The sequence below is a fragment of the Dunckerocampus dactyliophorus genome, chromosome 14 (assembly GCF_027744805.1).
Source record: "Dunckerocampus dactyliophorus isolate RoL2022-P2 chromosome 14, RoL_Ddac_1.1, whole genome shotgun sequence".
Lineage (NCBI taxonomy): Eukaryota > Metazoa > Chordata > Actinopteri > Syngnathiformes > Syngnathidae > Dunckerocampus > Dunckerocampus dactyliophorus.
The window spans coordinates 1,505,334-1,523,463 of record NC_072832.1 but is presented as its reverse complement, the minus strand read 5'-3'; the positions used below and the strand labels follow the sequence as shown (position 1 = coordinate 1,523,463).

Sequence of the window (18,130 nt, the reverse complement as noted above, 5' to 3'; positions counted from 1 at the left end):
TCATCAAATTTTTATTTGAAATCATCAAAATACGGCTAGATACTGTAAGTATGACATAAGGGAGAAAGTTATCATCAATGTACCTGATAAAGCTTGATCACAGCATGGATAGAAAACCAGAACACATTGTTTGGTCTTTTTAGAGGGCTTCACAGTCGAAATAGGTGCCGCCCACGACGTGCATTGTTAGCTGGCTTGTGCTAACTCATTTTCTCTTTTTAGAATGCACAGAAAAGGGAAAGAAATATGTGTTCATGGTTCACATAAGGACTGTGGACGATGGCCACCATTCCACAAAAAAGTGCAGTTTTCCTTGAAAGAAAACAACAGCCCACATCTTGTAGTTCTACTGTAGTTGTAGTTGTACTGTAGTTGTAGTTGTAGGTGTACTGTAGTTGTAGTTGTACTGTAGTTGTACTGTAGTTGTAGTTGTACTGTAGTTGTAGTTGTACTGTAGTTGTAGTTGTAGGTGTACTGTAGTTGTACTGTATTTGTACTGTAGTTATAGTTGTATTGTAGTTGTAGTTGTAGTTGTACTGTAGTTGTACTGTAGTTGTAGTTGTACTGTAGTTGTACTGTAGCTGTAGTTGTACTGTAGTTGTAGTTGTACTGTAGCTGTACTGTAGTTGTAGTTGTACTGTAGCTGTAGTTGTAGGTGTACTGTAGTCGTAGTTGTACTGTAGTTGTAGGTGTACTGTAGTTGTACTGTAGTTGTAGTTGTACTGTAGCTGTAGTTGGCAACGCAAATAAGAAGTATTCGCGTGATATCTTGTACGTTTCCACGTTTTAAAACATGACGTAAATATGTCAACATGCAACAGGCCGCTAAGGAATGAGCTCCCGTAGGACCCGTGCTATAGTTGAGTGGCATCGCCAACTACTGGCCTGGCATGACTATTGCAGTGTTTGAAACTGGAAAGATGCAAAGCGACAACGTTACTGCTTCCACGCGATGGTTGTCATGTGAGCGTACCCCCCCCTCCGACTGTGTGAATCTGACGAATCCTCGGAGACTTTCCACTCTCTGCTGGCTGACACTCGAACAAAAGGCGTCATTAGGGCACATTTGTAAGGATGTAAATCCCTGCGACGGGGAGGCAGCCAGACGGGAGGGGATGGCGTTCACGGGGAACCATGGTGACAAAGTGTTGGGTTGCACTCTGGCAACTTGCAGTGGGGAATAGTCAATCAGTGACACATAACACCGCCGGCCACCTGTCCAACTACGCTGAGCATCCGAGCACACGTTTACCGCCTCCATGCAGCATGCGTGTGGCTAAGGCGGGACAGGCCAGCTGTCCCAGATGGGGACTAAGAGCTCTGAGTGTTTCCTTCAAGTGAGGGAGTTCACTTGGGGTCCTTGGTAGTTTTGTCTTGTTTTTATGCAATTCACTTGCTTTTGTGCGAGGAATCAAACCCCTTTTAGCAACACGACACTCACTAACGCTATACACTGTGTCAGTGAAAGCCCATTTATCATTTCGTATGTGCAGGCGTCCCTCGCTGCATTGCGGTTCCAACACCGCTGCCTCACTCATCACATTTTTTCTAAAATGTATTGATTAGTAAATGGTTGCCGTTTTGTCGACTACGGCCTTATTATTAGGCCAAAAATGTTGAAAGACAAGTCATACGTAGTCTTGTGGTCACCAGGCGTCAGTACATTGATGGGAAATTACCTTACATGACTTTACCTTCACTCGCACCGCATGAGTCAGCCACGGAGTCCTTCATGATAGAGTGACCAAAAGTTCTCCCCTTCTGTGGGTTGTTTTGTGTTTTTATCGCTTCCGAGGACGCCGGCTGCACTACTCGTGCGTCCGGGCAGACGCATCGCTCACGTTTGTCACGTTTTTAACTCCCACGTGCGCCGGTGGAACGCATTTCAAAAGGATCAAAGCTGGAAGGGCACGCAGTTGGTGTGTGAATGCAAAGTTTCCGTGTGACGTGACGTCGCCAACTGGCAGGGATGTGCGGTGAGGTACGTGGCTGGTGAGGCACTGACTCCTTTGGAATTTTTTATTTTTTTTTAAGTTAATGCAGGTTGCACAAAAGAGAATAAACCACTTTTGTTAAAAATGTTGTTTTAAGATGCTTCTTGGTCCCATTTCATTCCCACTAAGAAACCAACGGTTTGTATATGAAGTGCTGCTTAGCGCTCGCCAGGCCATGGCGGTTTTCAGGTACATTCATTAATAAATCATTCCGTTTCATGGTTGAATAACGTCTATTATTAGCAAAAACTATTCAACCAAAAGTGCATTTTTAAGATAATTTTATGTGTTTTCTTGCCTAAAATAATTTCCCACCATAAAAATGGCAAAATGAACTAGAATACAAATGTAATGCTTCCTTTATGTGGACTGTGTCGGGTAATACGAGCGTAAAGGCGACCACAGGAACCTCATTTCTGGGTTGGTTTCAAACTAATAAATGAGTTCCCAGTTGGGGGATAAATACGTTTAAATGTATGGGAAAAAAACTGTAAAAATTAAAGCTATGGTTAAAAAGTGAAAGTGAGATGTCTTCTCCAAAAAAGGATCGTTTCAGTGACATTAAGAGTGAGTGCTCGTCTCTCTAGTAGACGATCTTGGACGTTTTTCCTCTCACGGTGAAGCGCAAGTTAGCAACGGCAGAAACGACGTCTGAAAAAGATCAGAAACACGCTGTATTTGCTCTAACACGTTTTAGCCTCGGGAAACTTTAGTCTTTGTGAGTATCTGTGTGTACAAAGCGATCTCAAATATTTCTGAATTGATGTTTGTAAACTTGATGGTGTGCAGTTAGGAACGTGTTGTGGCTAGCTACTTGCGTTTAGCACGTCTAATGTACATTCGTAGATTGTAATTGAATTTTTTTGTATGTTACCACGTGCATACGTGCACGTCAAAGAAAGCTTCACAAATGCAAGAAAGAGTTTTCTGTATCATTCACTGGCTGGCACAATACAGCACAATAATGTTGAAAAGCATTTTTCTAAGGTCATAAGCAGCTTTTGCACAAAATATTTGATATGTTATATTGATATTTTATAAATACGGGATCCTACTTCATGGAGATTCACTTATGGCGGCCGGATCTGGGCCCTATTAACCACGATAAATGAGGGATCACTGTACATGCACCCTATGCTTCTCCAAGAAGACCTGTTACTTTGTTGTAAAAGTCTGATCACCTTCTGTTGAGCTTGGATACACTGAATAATCCCACATCTTTGCAGCCAAATGTATTTGTTCAACAGAGTATAAAAATATATTTAATACATATGACTACGCTACTGTTGGTGTGTTTCAATAAAGTTGCAGTTTAAAAAAGCTGTCTGGCTTTTTGCTTCTGAAGAATGATGGCAGCGACAAGCACCTGCCAGGTCACACACGCCCTGCCCCCTAAAGGTGAGGTGGAGTACTGCAGCGCCTCCGCGGATGACATTTCTGTGTGTTATTGTCCGATTTGTGAAAATAATTGTCACTCAAACAGTGAATAATAATAAATGTGTCTGCAAACATGCGTACAGTCGGGATACCGTCATGCTAGTCGCATATCAGTTGGCAAGAAAGATGAACTTTGGATGTAGTTTAAGCGCCAAGACGGTGCGACTTGTCACGTCTCCGTTGCGATATGCTGCTAGCTAAAGCCAGCACAAGCAAATGTAAACAATCAACAGCAGCGCTTCATCTTGAGCGTAAAAGCTGTCACGCTTCAAGGATTCTCTGCTTCTGCTCGGGCTTCGCACCCAGCTGGACACGAACGCCACGCAGCGCCTAAAAAGGCAAACGAAAAGAAAACGACGTCACTCTTTTGACCTCGTCTGAAGCCCCTGAAGGAAAGTCGCAGCGCTTTTCGCTGACAAAGTAAAACAAAGTTTGCTTTGAAAACACAGACAATGTTTTCTCACATGCAATCGAGGCCGTCCAGGGTGCTGTTGGTTTGTGTAACGCAGTCTTTCCTGTCCTCCCCTCCCTGCGCCCCCGTCTACAATGCTGCCTATTTATAGTAGTTTTGCCTCAGATATTAGCGCTCTCCCTGGCTTCGCTAGTCATTTCCTGCCAGAGGGGAAACGTGTGTGTGTTTATTTGCGTGCGTGTGGTTTACTGACCTTTGGGATTAGCTGGCGACTACACGGCCATTGATGGCCGCTGTATTTTCTTTCCAGTTGAATGCGACCATAACGGTGTCTGAATTTCACAGCCGTTTCAGCAAGCGGCGGATACTGCTAACAATTTTCCAGGCCTGGGTGAGGGTATTTTGTTCGTGTAAGCCAACACCTCTGCTCAGAGATGTCAGAGTTCACCTTCCTTCGAGGCCGCCGTCGAAGGAAAGGCCGCCGCTGACGGGGGCATCCTGTTTTGGGACATAAACATTGCTGCGGCTGGGGCTTTCCTCCCCCATGTCGGAAAAACAAATCTGTCCTATCGTCTGGATGGCTACGGCGCAAACAGCCCCCCCCGGCGCCTTTTGATAAGGACGATATGAGCCTTTATGCAACTTAAAACGAGGCCCGGTAGAAGATAGAAGTCTTGGACAAGGGAGCAGCTTCTTGGAGAGGCATAAGAGAGATGGGGTATGAAATCGACCAAGCGTAAGTGATGCAGAACGTGTATGATGCGCTGTTTTCTGTGCTAGTACGGTTTGTTTGGCCAAGTGTGAACGCGATCGGAACAATCGGTCTCAGTCCGCTTGCAAGCTTGAGCTCAGATGTGAAGGCTGCACATCAGGCTGTGACCTTCAGCGTTAACTGGGGCAGTTTGCAGATGAGTGTGAAGCTTCTGGGATGAGACTCGGCACCTCCAAATCTGAGGCCTCCAAATCAGTCGGAAAATGGTGGATTGGCGGGAGGTCTTGCCGCAGGTGGAGGAGCTCGAGTATCTCAAGGAAGGTTGGAGCGTGAGTTCGACAGGCGGATCGGCGCAACATCTGCTGTAATGCGGTCGCTGTCCCGGACCGTCGTGGTGAAAAAAGAGGCAAAGCTCTTAATTTACCGGTGGGTCAGTGTTCCCACCCTCACCTATGGTCATGAGCTTCGGGTCGTGACCAACAGAACGAAAACACGGACACAAGCGGCTGAAATGAGTTTCTGGACTGGAGTGGCTGGACTCACCCTAAGAGATAGGGTGAGGAGCTTGGTCATCCTAGAGGAGCTTAGAGCTTAGAGGTGGCTGGAGACCAGGAAGTCTGGGCTTCCATACTGAGACTGCTGCCCCCACGGCCCGGAAGAAAATGGATGGATGGCACGGACCAAGGTTAAAATGACAGCAAAACGCACACAGACATGACAGACATGAAGAGAAAATGCATTGACGGTGCTGTTTCTCTGTTTGTGAAACAATGGCTCCTTCAAAGTCTATTTTAGAAGCTTTTTATTCAAGCTAAACTGCTAAATATGGAAGAATTCAAATCTAACCTTCGTATTGAACCCAGCAGAGGCATTTTGGTATGGAACGTTTGAGTTACCTCACATAAACTTTGAATACTTTATTCAAATGTGCTGTTTTGCACAGCCTTTGGTCCCATGACCAAAATACCAGCGTGACCATGAAGCCAAGTGCACCAAGCGTTGAACCGTACATCCGTTTCCTGCAGCGCTTGCCCTCCTTAGGGTCCCAGCTGGCTTTGGGCGGGTATCAGGGTACCCTCTCACACTCACACCTACATGGACTATTAGCGTCTCCTTTGAACCTGAAATGCATGTTTTGGGATTGTGGGATGAAGCCAGAGTACCCGGAGACAACCCACGCAAGAACGGGAAGAACATGGAAGCTCCATGCAGATGCCCAACGTGCGGCCAAGCTTGCACCAACTATTATTTCATTATTTAATGTTTTTGGCCTGGAACTGCAAGCACCAAAGTACTGACCCAGAAGTGTACACAGCCGATGTTTCTGAAATGAAACAAGTCAGTCGGTAGTGAATGGAGATTTATTTTCATGTCCATTCCGTAAGAAGAAGGCCCTCGTGCTCTCGCTCCACAAACAGCGCCGTTACAAAAAAGTCACTTAGAAAAATAAACATGATCAATCGGAACTCCTAATTTGAGGGATTGTGTGTTGAATTCAAATATACAAATGCACTAGAAGAAAGTACAACACAAGGGCGCCTGCGTGTGAGGAGAATGTGCCTGCGTTTACATGGACAGCAGTGATCCAGCCATTTAGCTTATGTGGATGATGGAATATTCTGTCCCTCCTAATGCTCAGTAACTCCAGGATGTCACAACAGGGATACACCCCTCACATCATCTTCTCCCAGGACAACGCTATAGAAAGTACTACTGGCTATACTGCGGGCAACGCGAGTGAGTAGCAAGAAGATGTCTTGCCTCAAGTCAAGCGTTGTGGTGGTAGCGTCATGGTCTGGGGCAGTACGAGGGAGCTGTGTTTTTTGGGGGGAAAATTCTAACATGTGACACATTCTAAAGCAGAGCATGATCCCCTCTCTTTGGAAATTGGGCCGAATGGCAGTTTTCCAACGCAAGGAGCCCAAACACACCTCCAAGCCTCGCTGAGGAAGCTCCTCCAGACTTGACCTGAATTATTTCTTTAGTGTGGCCCCTGGAGAACATGCAATAAAATGTATGCAGAAATATGAGGGATGTGCTCACTGTGTATCAAACGTCACCACATGCACGCGAGAAGCACTGCATGTGCTACCACGACGACGGCGTCCAGGTTAAGGTCATCAGGTAGATGGCAGTGTGTTATTCCACGTGTTGGCGCAGCAGGTCGACTAACACCGGACTACTGATGTCCACGTGAACCCAGACAACGTCTTAAAGCTTATTGAGTCTACATTCAGCCAGGTCAGAGAGTCAGGTCAATGGCAGGTCTAAGCACAGCATACTTCCTGTGCCCATCTGGAGCGATACAAAAAAAGAGAAGGCGGCCCTTCCAGCAACAGCAACAGGCTAAGCTGACTCTGGACAGGGTGACCAGGTCGGAAGACGGCGGGGGATCTGTTTTTTTGTGTTTTTTTAAGACTAACCCTCACGTTTACACTCCTGAGCAAACCCCAATAAAAACAACTAAAGTTTGTTGAGGAGGTTCAAGGCACATACTTGATCCTTTGTAAGAGTTTCTCTCATTGTCTTTCCAACCTCTTTCCCTTTCAGATTCTTCTCATCTTTGTCTTCAGTGTCCACTCCAGACAGTCTCTCCACATCTCCAATAACATGTTCAATTTCTCTCAATCTGCTCAAGATCCAGCTCTCCTCCGAGCTGGAAAATGTCCCTCTTTGAGCTGCAGTCGCCCTTCCAGAGGGCGAGTTTACCCTGCACGGTGCCCACGGGCGACCCGGATGGCGAGCCCACACTACAAGCCGAGTCGCTGTCCAGTTCCTCATCCGAAGAATCCTCCTCGTCTCCCATTGCTTCCTGTCGGGGCTCCCGTCCCAGCTCGGACACGGCGGAGAATTCCGAGTCCGGTCGGCTGGTGGGCGGGTTCGATACGGGCAGGCTTGATTGGCAGCTGTCAAACATTGAAAAGCCGGGGCAACTCAAGCTCTGGAAAGTCTGAAGTTGCTGTAAAAGATAGAAGAGAGACACCAAGGAAAACCGTCAAAGTCAAAACCAGTCAAAGGTCCTCTATATGGCACAAGTGCTCAGCTGTTTTTAAGGATCTACTGCCAAAATGCTAGCATCTGACAGAAATACTTTGCTGTTTTTGGAAGCTATTGCAGAAACGCTAGTCAAAGGTCCTATATGTGTGACATGAGCATTTGACTGTTTTTAGGAAGCTACTGCAAAGTCGGTTGTCAAAGATCCTCTATATATCAGAAATGTTCAGCTGTTTTTACGAAGCTACTGCAACAAACACAAGTCAAAGGTCTGACACATCAGACCCTCCAGGATTTCGTGACGTTGCAGTCGCAACCAATTCACACAAATTCATCCAATCCCCGTAAATTACGAACTTTGTCCAATCCACGTAACTCCCCCAGACGTTTTGGCCAGTCATTGTCATTTTCGCCAACCGATTTTGTCCCCGAGCAGTGCTGAAATGCGCACACGTCAATTGTCTGACCAATCAAATTTGTCCTTGCATGGCCCACCCATGTTGTTTACTTTGACAGAGACGAGGACGTGCGCTGATCATCTCTCATCGCCGCTTATTCACCAACGAAAACATCCAATATCGACCGCGCGCAACACTTCCCCAGTGTTCTCATCAAAAGTGGTGCTAAGCTAGGTGCAACATGTCGGAACGCACACAAAAGCAAAAGCACTTTCCAAGCGCAAACTTGCACAGGACGGAGCAGATGGGGGACAACGAGGGAACCTCTGCTGGTGTTTGTTTCCCAAGACGTGCACACATTTGTGCGAACTGACACGTGTAAAAATGGCAGCAGGTGGATCACCCCGTGGGCAACTGGCGGTTTATGAATAAACTGGACATTGAAAATGACCCGAGTGTGCGTATACAGTATGAGTACACCCCCCCAATTGTATTTACTGAAGTACTTCTCTTCAAGGGACGTTACAGTGGTAACGTCCCTTGAGAGTATTTGCATTGCTTCGTCGTCTTCAGCCTAAATGATTTATAATGGTGAAACTTTTATTTTGTAAGGTCTTTGCTCTTTTTTTCCACATTTTCATTGTTGTTTTTTTGGTACATTTTCCAAATATTTCAACTTTCTTCTTAAATAAACGTGGTCAATGTTCTTTTTGTAATCTTAACTTTTTATTGTAATATTATTTTGACGTTATTCCCAGAATATGACTTTTCCCCCAAAAACTTTATTTTGTTTTCTTATAATATTACGACTTTTGAAAAATACATTTTTTCTTGAGTATTTAAACTGTATGCTACTTAAATAACGTTATTTTTTTCTCATTATATTACAAGTTTATTCCTGTAAAATTAAAACTTTTTTCTTGTTAGAATAAGACTTTTTTTCTCGTAATATTTTGACTTTATTCTTGTAAAATTACAGCTGTTTTTTCCCATTTCTGCTGTTGTTTTTAAAAAACATTCCAGCTATTTCAACTTTCTTCTTGTAAATGTTCCTTTTGTAATGTTATGACTTTGTATATATTTTATTCTCATAACATTGTAACTTTTTCCGCAACCTAATTTTCCAAAAATGACAACATTGTTTTGTCTTGTTTTGTTTGTTTGGCATTATAATACGACTTTAGTGTGTTTTTTTTCTTTAATATTTCAACTTTATGCTACTAAAATGAGATTATTTATCCTCATAATATCATGACATTATTCTCATAAAATGACAACTATTTCTTGTTAGATTACAACTTTTTCTCTTAATATTTTCACTTTATTCTTGTAAAATGACTGCTGATTGTTTTTTAGTTTTCATGCTAAATGATATTTTTAGAATGTACCATAGGCCAATAAAAAAACACCCCTGATTTATTGCAACTTTCATTTTCTCCTGCAATTTTATTGCAACAAATACCTAAAAAAAATCAACAATTTTTGTTAAAAACAGTAAAAAAAAAAAATGCTGTCTGTGTTCAAAATGTGCTCTGCACTTGAGTTTAATATGCAAATGAAGCATATTTTGGATGATTTGTTGGAGTGCTGAGCTTTTAGTGGTTAGAAAGTAGAGATACTACCGTGAAGTTTTTTCAAGGGCTGGAATTTCAGCTTGAGGTTTTCCTGTAATTGTCAGTTTTTTGCACTATTAGGTTTCTCTTGAGGCTGCCAAAAAGCTGCTTGCCTTGTGTATTTCATTGAAATGCTCGTTGCACATGCAGGCAACATGTGCAAAGCCGTCGCGGAGTAAAAACGAAACCGTGTGAAGTCGCAAAAACCGCAAAGTGTATCTTGTTTCTGGTTTTGTCAAGGTTTGAGGATCTGCAAGCATCGCTACCGGCACAGGGGCTTGTCTTTCCTTTCATTCAAACACTTGACCTTGAGGCCATTCAAGCCAAAAAGAAGCAGCACAAGCTCCTCTTGTGACAAAAAGCAAGGCACCCCGTGCACTGTGGTGTAATGCTGTGCAGTGCCATGAAGGGGTTAATGATCTCGAGAGTGGCCCAGCAGCAGATGTTGGAGGCATGGAGGTGAATAGAGATGAGGTTTTGCACTAAAAAGCTTTCTTTCGTGAAGGACAACTTGGATGTTCACAAGCATTTGTTGGGACATAGACTTCCTGCTTGCGCTGGGAGTCTTTGCCGGACTGACAAACCTCAGCTGGGAGCGCTTCAGGTGATAATGAGAGTAGAGGAAGGCCTTCCCCGTCTGCCACTGGAGTGGAAAAGGGGGTTTCTATGCTCGCTCTGTTCAGCCCCCCTGGTATTACTTGACTACTAATTATCACAGCGGAGGAGGAGGAGGAGGAGGAGACCAAAGGACAGAAGGACAGAAAGGTTTGCAAGGCAAGTGGGGGAGGTTGAGAGCTGCTTGGTCGCAATGTGCTTTCCATAAAGCCCACTGGGACTGCCTGGGATTTGGGTGGGTCTGCTGGAAGTTTGAGAGTGAGAGAAAAAGGGGGAGCAGGGTTAGATTTCTGCCCAGCTTTTCATAACCCCCCACCCACACCCATAAATGCACAAAAAACACAGCACACATGTGCAGGCAATCATGACATCACGTTGCACACTGTTAAGTGACTCTAGTAATGGACACACCAAACTAGCAAGTGTTTACTGGGAGGATTTATGATCAGCAGACATGTTGATCAGGGACGTTACAAAGTCTCACTCTTCAACGTGGATCAATCTTATGAAGCACAACACCTGAAGTTATCATAATGCAATTGCTCCTCCTGTCATGATAACAAAGTAGACGTGTCACAAAATAAGAAATAATCCACCAAGTCCAATCCACAGCACAGGGTGCGCATCATATACTGTAAATGCAATCGTTGCTCCTGCCAGTTATTAACAATAAAATAATGAAATAGAAAGACGGGATATAATCCACAAAGTCAAAGCCAACATTACGCCCGTAATGGATGCTCCTTAATTTTACTCAGTATCGGATCAGAAATGAAATCAGTGGTATCGCACTTCACTAGTGCGGAGCTTGGAATGGACTACTTGTATCAGAGTGCCGAGATCTAGGATTTTAGATGCAGGCCCATATAATCAATAATACTGTTTTTTGGCTGATATTGGACCGATATCCGATATCAAAATGGAATCGGGACACCCCTGATTAAAATGCATCGCAACACGGTATGAACATACGAGGCTTTTTCAAGCGCCGCGCCATGAGATGCAAATTAGCGCTGGCTTGCGTCCGACATGCCACATTGAGTGTGTGCCGTCATTCTCTGGTGGGAATGCTGTATGTACCCACAGTGGGGTGCTCTGTGGGAGAGCTGGGGAGCAGGACAATGACAGGCAATGAGCAAATGCAAATGAGTGCTAAACGCTTTATGGTATAACAGGAGGCCAAGGATTCATTCGTAAAAGGAAGGAGAGTGTTGTTTTAAATGCAACATCTACTGTACGTGGAGTTCCAACACATGTCCCATGGCTGTTAGGGCACTACAGTGTGGAACACACGGGTCTTACATATGAATTGATGAATGTCTTCAAATGAGGTCAAAGCAGATATTCAAGTAAACAACATTCTGTGACTAAATACTCCAAGGAAAACCCACAAGCAGGCCTCAGACTGTAAAACAAAAGAGGGTAAGACATGCAAACAAGCAAGCGAGGAAGGAATCTTTAACCCATTCCTGACAAGTAGACTACACAGTCGCACACCTCCGCCATCAATCACTTGTCTTCAGTGTACCGAGGACAGAATGCACGGCAGATAAAGCCCCAAGAGTTTAAACACAGACCAGATAACGTGTTTTACGCTGCGACCGCGGCAAGTCGCGGCGCGTCGTCAAAAGCACGTGGTGGACGGTGCGGCCGGCGAGGTGAGATGTTCCCATGCGCCCGCCGAGCTTGCCACTCAGCTATGATCGCCACGTCTGCCATCCCAGGAATGGAGCGTGAGGGCGAGCGGAGGGTGACTGTATTAATAGAGAGGAGTACGACGGCTGGCTTCCTTGCATGAATAACCAGCCCTCCTAACCGTTCCATGAACACAACGAAAGCCAAAGACAACCTGCAATTTTTCATTCAAGTCTGCAGTCTTAAATCATTCTGGAATGGTCCTTTTCCTCAAAAGCGAAGCCAGCGCCGCGTCAACAGTCATTCAGAGGCGGGCCTAGCAATGTGAGATAAGGCTCTCTTGTCCGACAGCTTTCCACAGCCGCGATGGGGAGGAAAAAACACAATGGCGAGCCAAGGTGCAAGGGATACAAACAACAGAGCGGACAGGGGAGTGAGCTTGCGCGATTATTCAAGGAATGCGATGGACGAGCTATCACTGGCGAGCATGAAATACAGGATCTTACCCAAGGGAGTACACCCCCCACATTTCAGAAGCTGTTTTTTTGGCAGCGCAAAAGAAATGAAACCTGGATATACTGTAGTATACTGTAGTACACTGTAGTACACTGTAGTATACTGTAGTATATGTAGAGCAGTGCTTCTCAATCAGTGAATATATAACCTGGATATACTGCAGTATACTTTAGTACACTGCAGTATATGTAGTACGCTGTAGTATACTGTAGTTTACAGTATGTAGTACGCTGTAGTATACTGTATGTAGAGCAGTGCTTCTCAACCGGTGGCTTGCGCATTACATTCCAATATGTAACACACAACTCATGTCTGACTTATTTTGCAGTAAAACAGACCGAAATTGTCATCATCTTCCTCCTGGTAGATGTTCATGGCACAGTTGGAAATGAAATATCTGATTTTGTGTTTTTTTTGGTATTTAATTGTAATCTATGCATTATTTGTATGCATGCAGTTATCATGTTCGTCCTCATTTCCTTGACAAAATGCTTTAACAAATTCCTCTAAAATGCACTTTGGACGTGTAATTATGTGTACTCATGTTTCAAAAGATGACAGGTGATTTTATAAAAATCAAATACATTTGCATGCTTTGGCTGAAATAAAACTAGGACTAAATAAATAAATAAAGGAAGGGGGAAAAATGACTTAAAAGTATTGAAAAATGACTTAAATTAACTGTAAAAAAACATAAAAATGACAAATAAAAGTGTTAAAATTATAAAAATAAATGAAAATAAAAATGACTTTAAAGTATGTAAAAAAATGAATAAAAACGACATTAACTAAAAGTAAAACAATAATAAAAATACATTTAAAATGACTTACATAAAAGTGGGTCGCAGCTTAATGACCCTTTGAGAATGTGGGTGCCAGGTTGAGAGCACTTGAGAACCTCTACTTTCCAGCACTGATTTTGAACTGGTGGGTCGCAAAGCTGTTTTCAGTGGGTCATTGCTCTGTGCCTGGGCAAAAAAAAATCATGTAATGACCCGATGTCCATGAATGCGTCTGGTGATCTTGTCTGTGCCGTTATGGGGTGCGGGCCATGTTTATGGGCAAACTTGTGAAGCTTGAGCGTTAGGGAAGGACACTGAGTGGTTCTGTCCGACACACAGCTGCAGATATGTGCTGGAGAAGAGGACCGCTGCAGCTCACGTTGTGTTGCAAAAAGCCTTTAAAAATAAGATATTTGAGTTAAAAAAAATTGCTATTTAGTTCGCCACTTGTCTTCAAGTGGTGACGGTGGGCCTTGCAGCCAAACCAGCTGCGAACCGCTGCTTCTGAGGAGTTGGTATTCAGTGTAGATTTACTATCTACTGAAAATGAGTCAACACACAGCCTTTATTGTTTAAACAGTTGGCAACACACACGAGAAGCAAGACAAGTGAGTCTTGCCTTCATGCAAGCATGATGGTGGTAGGGTAATGGTCTGGAGCTGTTCGAGTGCTCCCAGCACGGGGGAAGCTGCAACAATTCATGAGAAACGTGAATTCCATCATGTTTTATGACATTGTGAAGCAGAAACTGGGCCACACAACAGTTTTCCAACATGATAAAGAGGCCAAACACACCTCCAAGAGCTTTGCTGAGGAAGGTGAGGGCGATGGAGTGGCCAAATATGTCTCCTCCAGACCTGAACCCAAGTGAGCACCTTCAGGGCATCCTAAGCGGAAGGAAGGAAGGAATGTGGAGGAGCACAGGTGTGGAACATCCACCAGCTATTAAGAAGATACAGTATAATAAAAGTGGTTGCTGAAATGTGAGGGGCGTGCTCACTTTTACGGCACTTGCTGTGCAGCCCAAGATTCCACAATCACCTTCACTGAGGTGGTAGAGGAAGCTATCAGCCAAATTCCCAAATGCACCACTGCCATGATATTGGGTAAGTGCAATAGAGTATCTACTAGTTTCAAATGAACAACTCTTTTCAGCACTACCAGGTTCTCAAACGTCAATAGACAACTTGCACACAAGAACCTGAATAGAACCAACATCTCCATCTGTTAATCCCAAAGAAATCTACGAAAGAATGGCCGAGGAGCGTGTGACGCAGAGGAGCATTCCTGCGAGCAGAGGTAACGTCAAACTGACGACTGGACGTGTTGACGTGCGCCTGTTTCCCCCGCCTCGCAGCTGGCATGATTATTAGAGGAAACACTGCTGGATCGGCCTCGGTGATCCAACTCCTGCTGGCTAGCGTGGTCCTGAGGGTGACACAAATCTTGGGAAAAAGGAAAAGGGAGGGTGACGGAATAAGCTGATGCTACTTTCTATTAGGAGACCAGGAAATGGGCAATACATCAGGAGTATGAGAGACTACAGTGAAACTACCAATCCATTGTACAGCTTTAATCTTACTGGCTGTCTGCCATACGGTCATTTGGTTTATGGTATATGGAGATTCTTTCAAGAGTTGTTCAAGATCGGTATCTCTCCGGCCGTTGGAGATTAAAGCAACACTGAGTACATACTATTAAAATACTCCTTGAGCTCTATTTGTGTAGTCAGGGGTGATTTAAAATCTTTGGCTGTTCCGCTGATTGCCAAGGATTAACTGAACATATGTTGTTTCTTTGTTCAATCACCAGTTTTTCCTCGCTGTGCCTTTGTGATAAAAGCCAGATCGGTGCCGTCAATAAGCAAATGAGGAGGCCCAACCTTTTGGATTGGCCATTTACCCGACGTCATTTCAGTCAATGAAATGTTATCGAGTGTGGCATTGGGCAGCATGACTGAACATGAGGCATGTTTCTTGAGCAAGCAGCACTCCCTCAGCGTTCACGTCTCAGATGGCGTACTTCTCAACATTTAGTCGTAAAACTGGATTGACACTGGATTCAAAGATCGTCTATGTGACAGAAACAGGTCCCCGATTTATACAAAAGTGACTTTTTAATGATGTTCTAAGAGTCATATGTGTCCCTCAAGCCTGGTTATGAGACAAATCCAGTGTTTGCATGCAGGTGTTTGCCTGTGCATGTTCTACAATTCCAACTCACCTGAGTCATCTTTGCCAAGTCCAAAGAGGGCCGCTGCTCCTGGGCGTCCTCCGGTCTCCTCCGCTTCATTCCGATCTTTTTATCATTCAGCACACAAGGCTGAGATCTGCTCCGAGACAGACACCCCTTCCCATCGCCTCTCTGGACCGACCGCCGCCCTAGTTCTGGGGTGGAGTCTGGAGAGCTGGCCTCCGAAGCCTCTTCCCTCTGGAGTTCGGGAAGGCTGATCCTCTCGTGGGAGAGGGAGAGAGGTCTGAGGAAGTGGGAGGACTGCGGGGGATGCGAGGGAGGAGAGATGGGGGACACTGGGGAGGCAGTGAAGTGAGGGTGGACAGGCAGTCGCTGGCTGAAGAAGGGCAGGTCCAAAGGTCCATCTGTGGGGATGCTGGTGCGTGAAGGAAAAGTGAAGCTGCAGCTGCGCTGCATGGCGGGGAAATGGCCGCCGAGGAACCCTCCACCAGCACGGACGCTCCCGCCGCTGTGGCACCTGCGTTTCTCCACCGCTGTCCACACTCTAGAGCCCTGAGGCCGCCATGATGAGCGAAAGCCACCAAATTCATCTGAGAAGGACAAAGAGCGGCACTGGCGCTTGCTGGGCGGCGCCACGGGGGCTTGGCTGGCGGCTGTAGTGGTGTAGTGTGAAGTGGCAGAAGAGGCGGCGTGTGCTTTGGTCATGGAGGCATCACCCAGGTTGAGATCTCTTATCAGGCTGGTGATGGCGGTGGCGCCACCCGGCTCCCTGGCCCAGGGGCGGCTGCCCGGCTCGGGCATCACATCCCACAGGCTCTCGAGGCTGGTGGCAGACTGGAAGCTTCGACCCGGGTTCAGCCATCTGTCTGCCTCTGCAAAAAGTGACAACAAGTGTGTGAAAAGTTGTGCAAACGGTCCCTGTTCAAGGTCATTTTCAAAAAAGCTGTAACATGCATGCCAGGCCACTAGTTGGCGATGGCGCTTTGGAGAGAAACGCTCGTTTCCATGCCAGCATCTTATTAAGCAAATGCCCGGTGGAGTTGTGCCATTGTGGGGGTCTGCATGAATGCAGACCTTAGTCCTGTTGTCCTCCTTTAAGCCTAGGTCACAACCGGTCTATGTGCAAAAAAATGCAAGAAACGTCCGGAGGGCGCGTGTGCGATGTGCTGATTTTCGGGTCATGTCAAACAATCTCTACGGGCGCTTATGTTTTTTCAAACTTATGCACTTTGAACGTCTTCATGCGTCGTCCGGAAGGCCAATGTGTATCTTTCCTACATTTTGCTGGTGTCAGCTTTGGGCAAAATGCCAATTTTTTTCATACGTCGCACTTGCGAACTCCTATGTGCACCTCACAGACTGTACGCAATCAGTGCAGCCAATGCATGTTCAGATACGTCGTGTGTTCTCCATGTGTGTTGAGATCTTACTCCTTCATGGTCACCACAACTACTACCTTTTAATGATCAACACAATAAATGATTAAGTCACTCACGCATATTTCACTCCTGTGACCGTGCCTTTTCGTCCTGTAGCGTTTTTGTATCCTTGTTAAAACATATTGCTGCAGACCAACCGAAGAGTCATTTACAAGCGAGCAAGCTAGCGATGACACAGGAGACACGGCAGGACGGCATGAAGGAGATTGATTGACAATGGTCTACAGCCAATCAGGACGCAGAAAACAATGGGCGGTGCAGACAGACGAGAGAGGGAAGAGAGAGACACGATGCAATTCTTCTTAAAGGGCCAGGCTCGGCCTGTAACAGTGTTCACACGCTGTAATTGAAAAAAAGAAGCACTAAAAAAAACAATTCTGTGAGTCTGCCATAGAGTGAGGGACCGCTGTAGAACATATTTAAGCTAAGTTAAAAAATCATGTCAGTGACCCTTTCAAGTCAATAAGAACTGCGTAACACAAGGGGGCTCATCTCATGTCGTCGATGTCCCTCATGCATCTTTGAAGTCCTGCAAAAAAGCTAAAGAAAAAGCCCGACACACGCAGCACAGGGATATTCCCTTCATGTTGGCAGAACTGGCGTCTCTCATGCTTGACTGCGGCCAAAAGGTGAAGAGCAATACGGTAGTGCATGAAAGCCAAGTGACTCACCAGCAGTTCCACAAGAGAAGAGGGCCGTCCCCCTGCTCATGGTGTGGAGCTCACGCTGAAAAGAAGTGACAGACATTGACATGAGGGAAAATGAAAAATTCCCACTACTTAACGAGGGATAAAGTCTGTTTCTTTCTTTCTTAGGTGTTTGCTTTCTCTTCATATGCGGAACGATCACCGTCAAGTGTGGTCGTCATGTGCCGTGCCTACCTTGCACACTTGCTTGGAAAGCATACCAAAAAAGTCCCGCATTAGAGTGGATCGCAACGAGACATTTCTTCCATTCCATTCCAAACCGACTGTGTGTAAAAATGCTATATTATACCATAAAATCAGTGTGGTTCGGGCATGTTGTCTTAAAATACATATTTTCCGCTCTCCACGTCTGCCTCCATTTTTAAATGTTTCTTCTGTCTTTACATCCGCAACGATGTATTTATAAAAAAAGAAACTTTTATGTACATTCCAGTGAATTGCTGTGCTAAATGAAAGCGAGAAAGGCAATGCTTCATGTCAGTCAGTACTCACGTTTAATATACAGTATACTGTATATCAGGGGTGTCCAAACTTTTTCCACCAAGGGCCACAAAGTGAAAAAGGAACGGGTGCCACTTTGCCACTTTGATATTTTGTAAAGCAACTCATGTAGGTATGCTGAGAACCTTCTTCTCAGATAATCTTCATAAATTCTCTTTTCGGAATAGTACAGCTTTAATATC

At 45.1% G+C, this 18,130-nt stretch overlaps 1 protein-coding gene across 2 annotated transcripts in view; it reads right to left on the bottom strand.

Annotated features, from left to right (window-relative positions):
* LOC129193822 (uncharacterized) overlaps nucleotides 1–18,130 on the bottom strand; it is an 89,104-nt gene that overhangs the window by 50,676 nt on the left and 20,298 nt on the right. Inside the window, exons 3-5 of one of the 2 annotated variants that reach the window (XM_054798505.1) lie at nucleotides 17,412–17,466; nucleotides 15,332–16,173; nucleotides 13,158–13,294 (exon numbers count right to left, since the gene is read on the bottom strand). In XM_054798505.1, the coding sequence (XP_054654480.1) occupies nucleotides 13,158–13,294; nucleotides 15,332–16,173; nucleotides 17,412–17,466 (1,034 nt within the window). The remainder of the gene's footprint in view (nucleotides 1–13,157; nucleotides 13,295–15,331; nucleotides 16,174–17,411; nucleotides 17,467–18,130) is intronic. The other variant, XM_054798506.1, reaches the window with a different exon arrangement.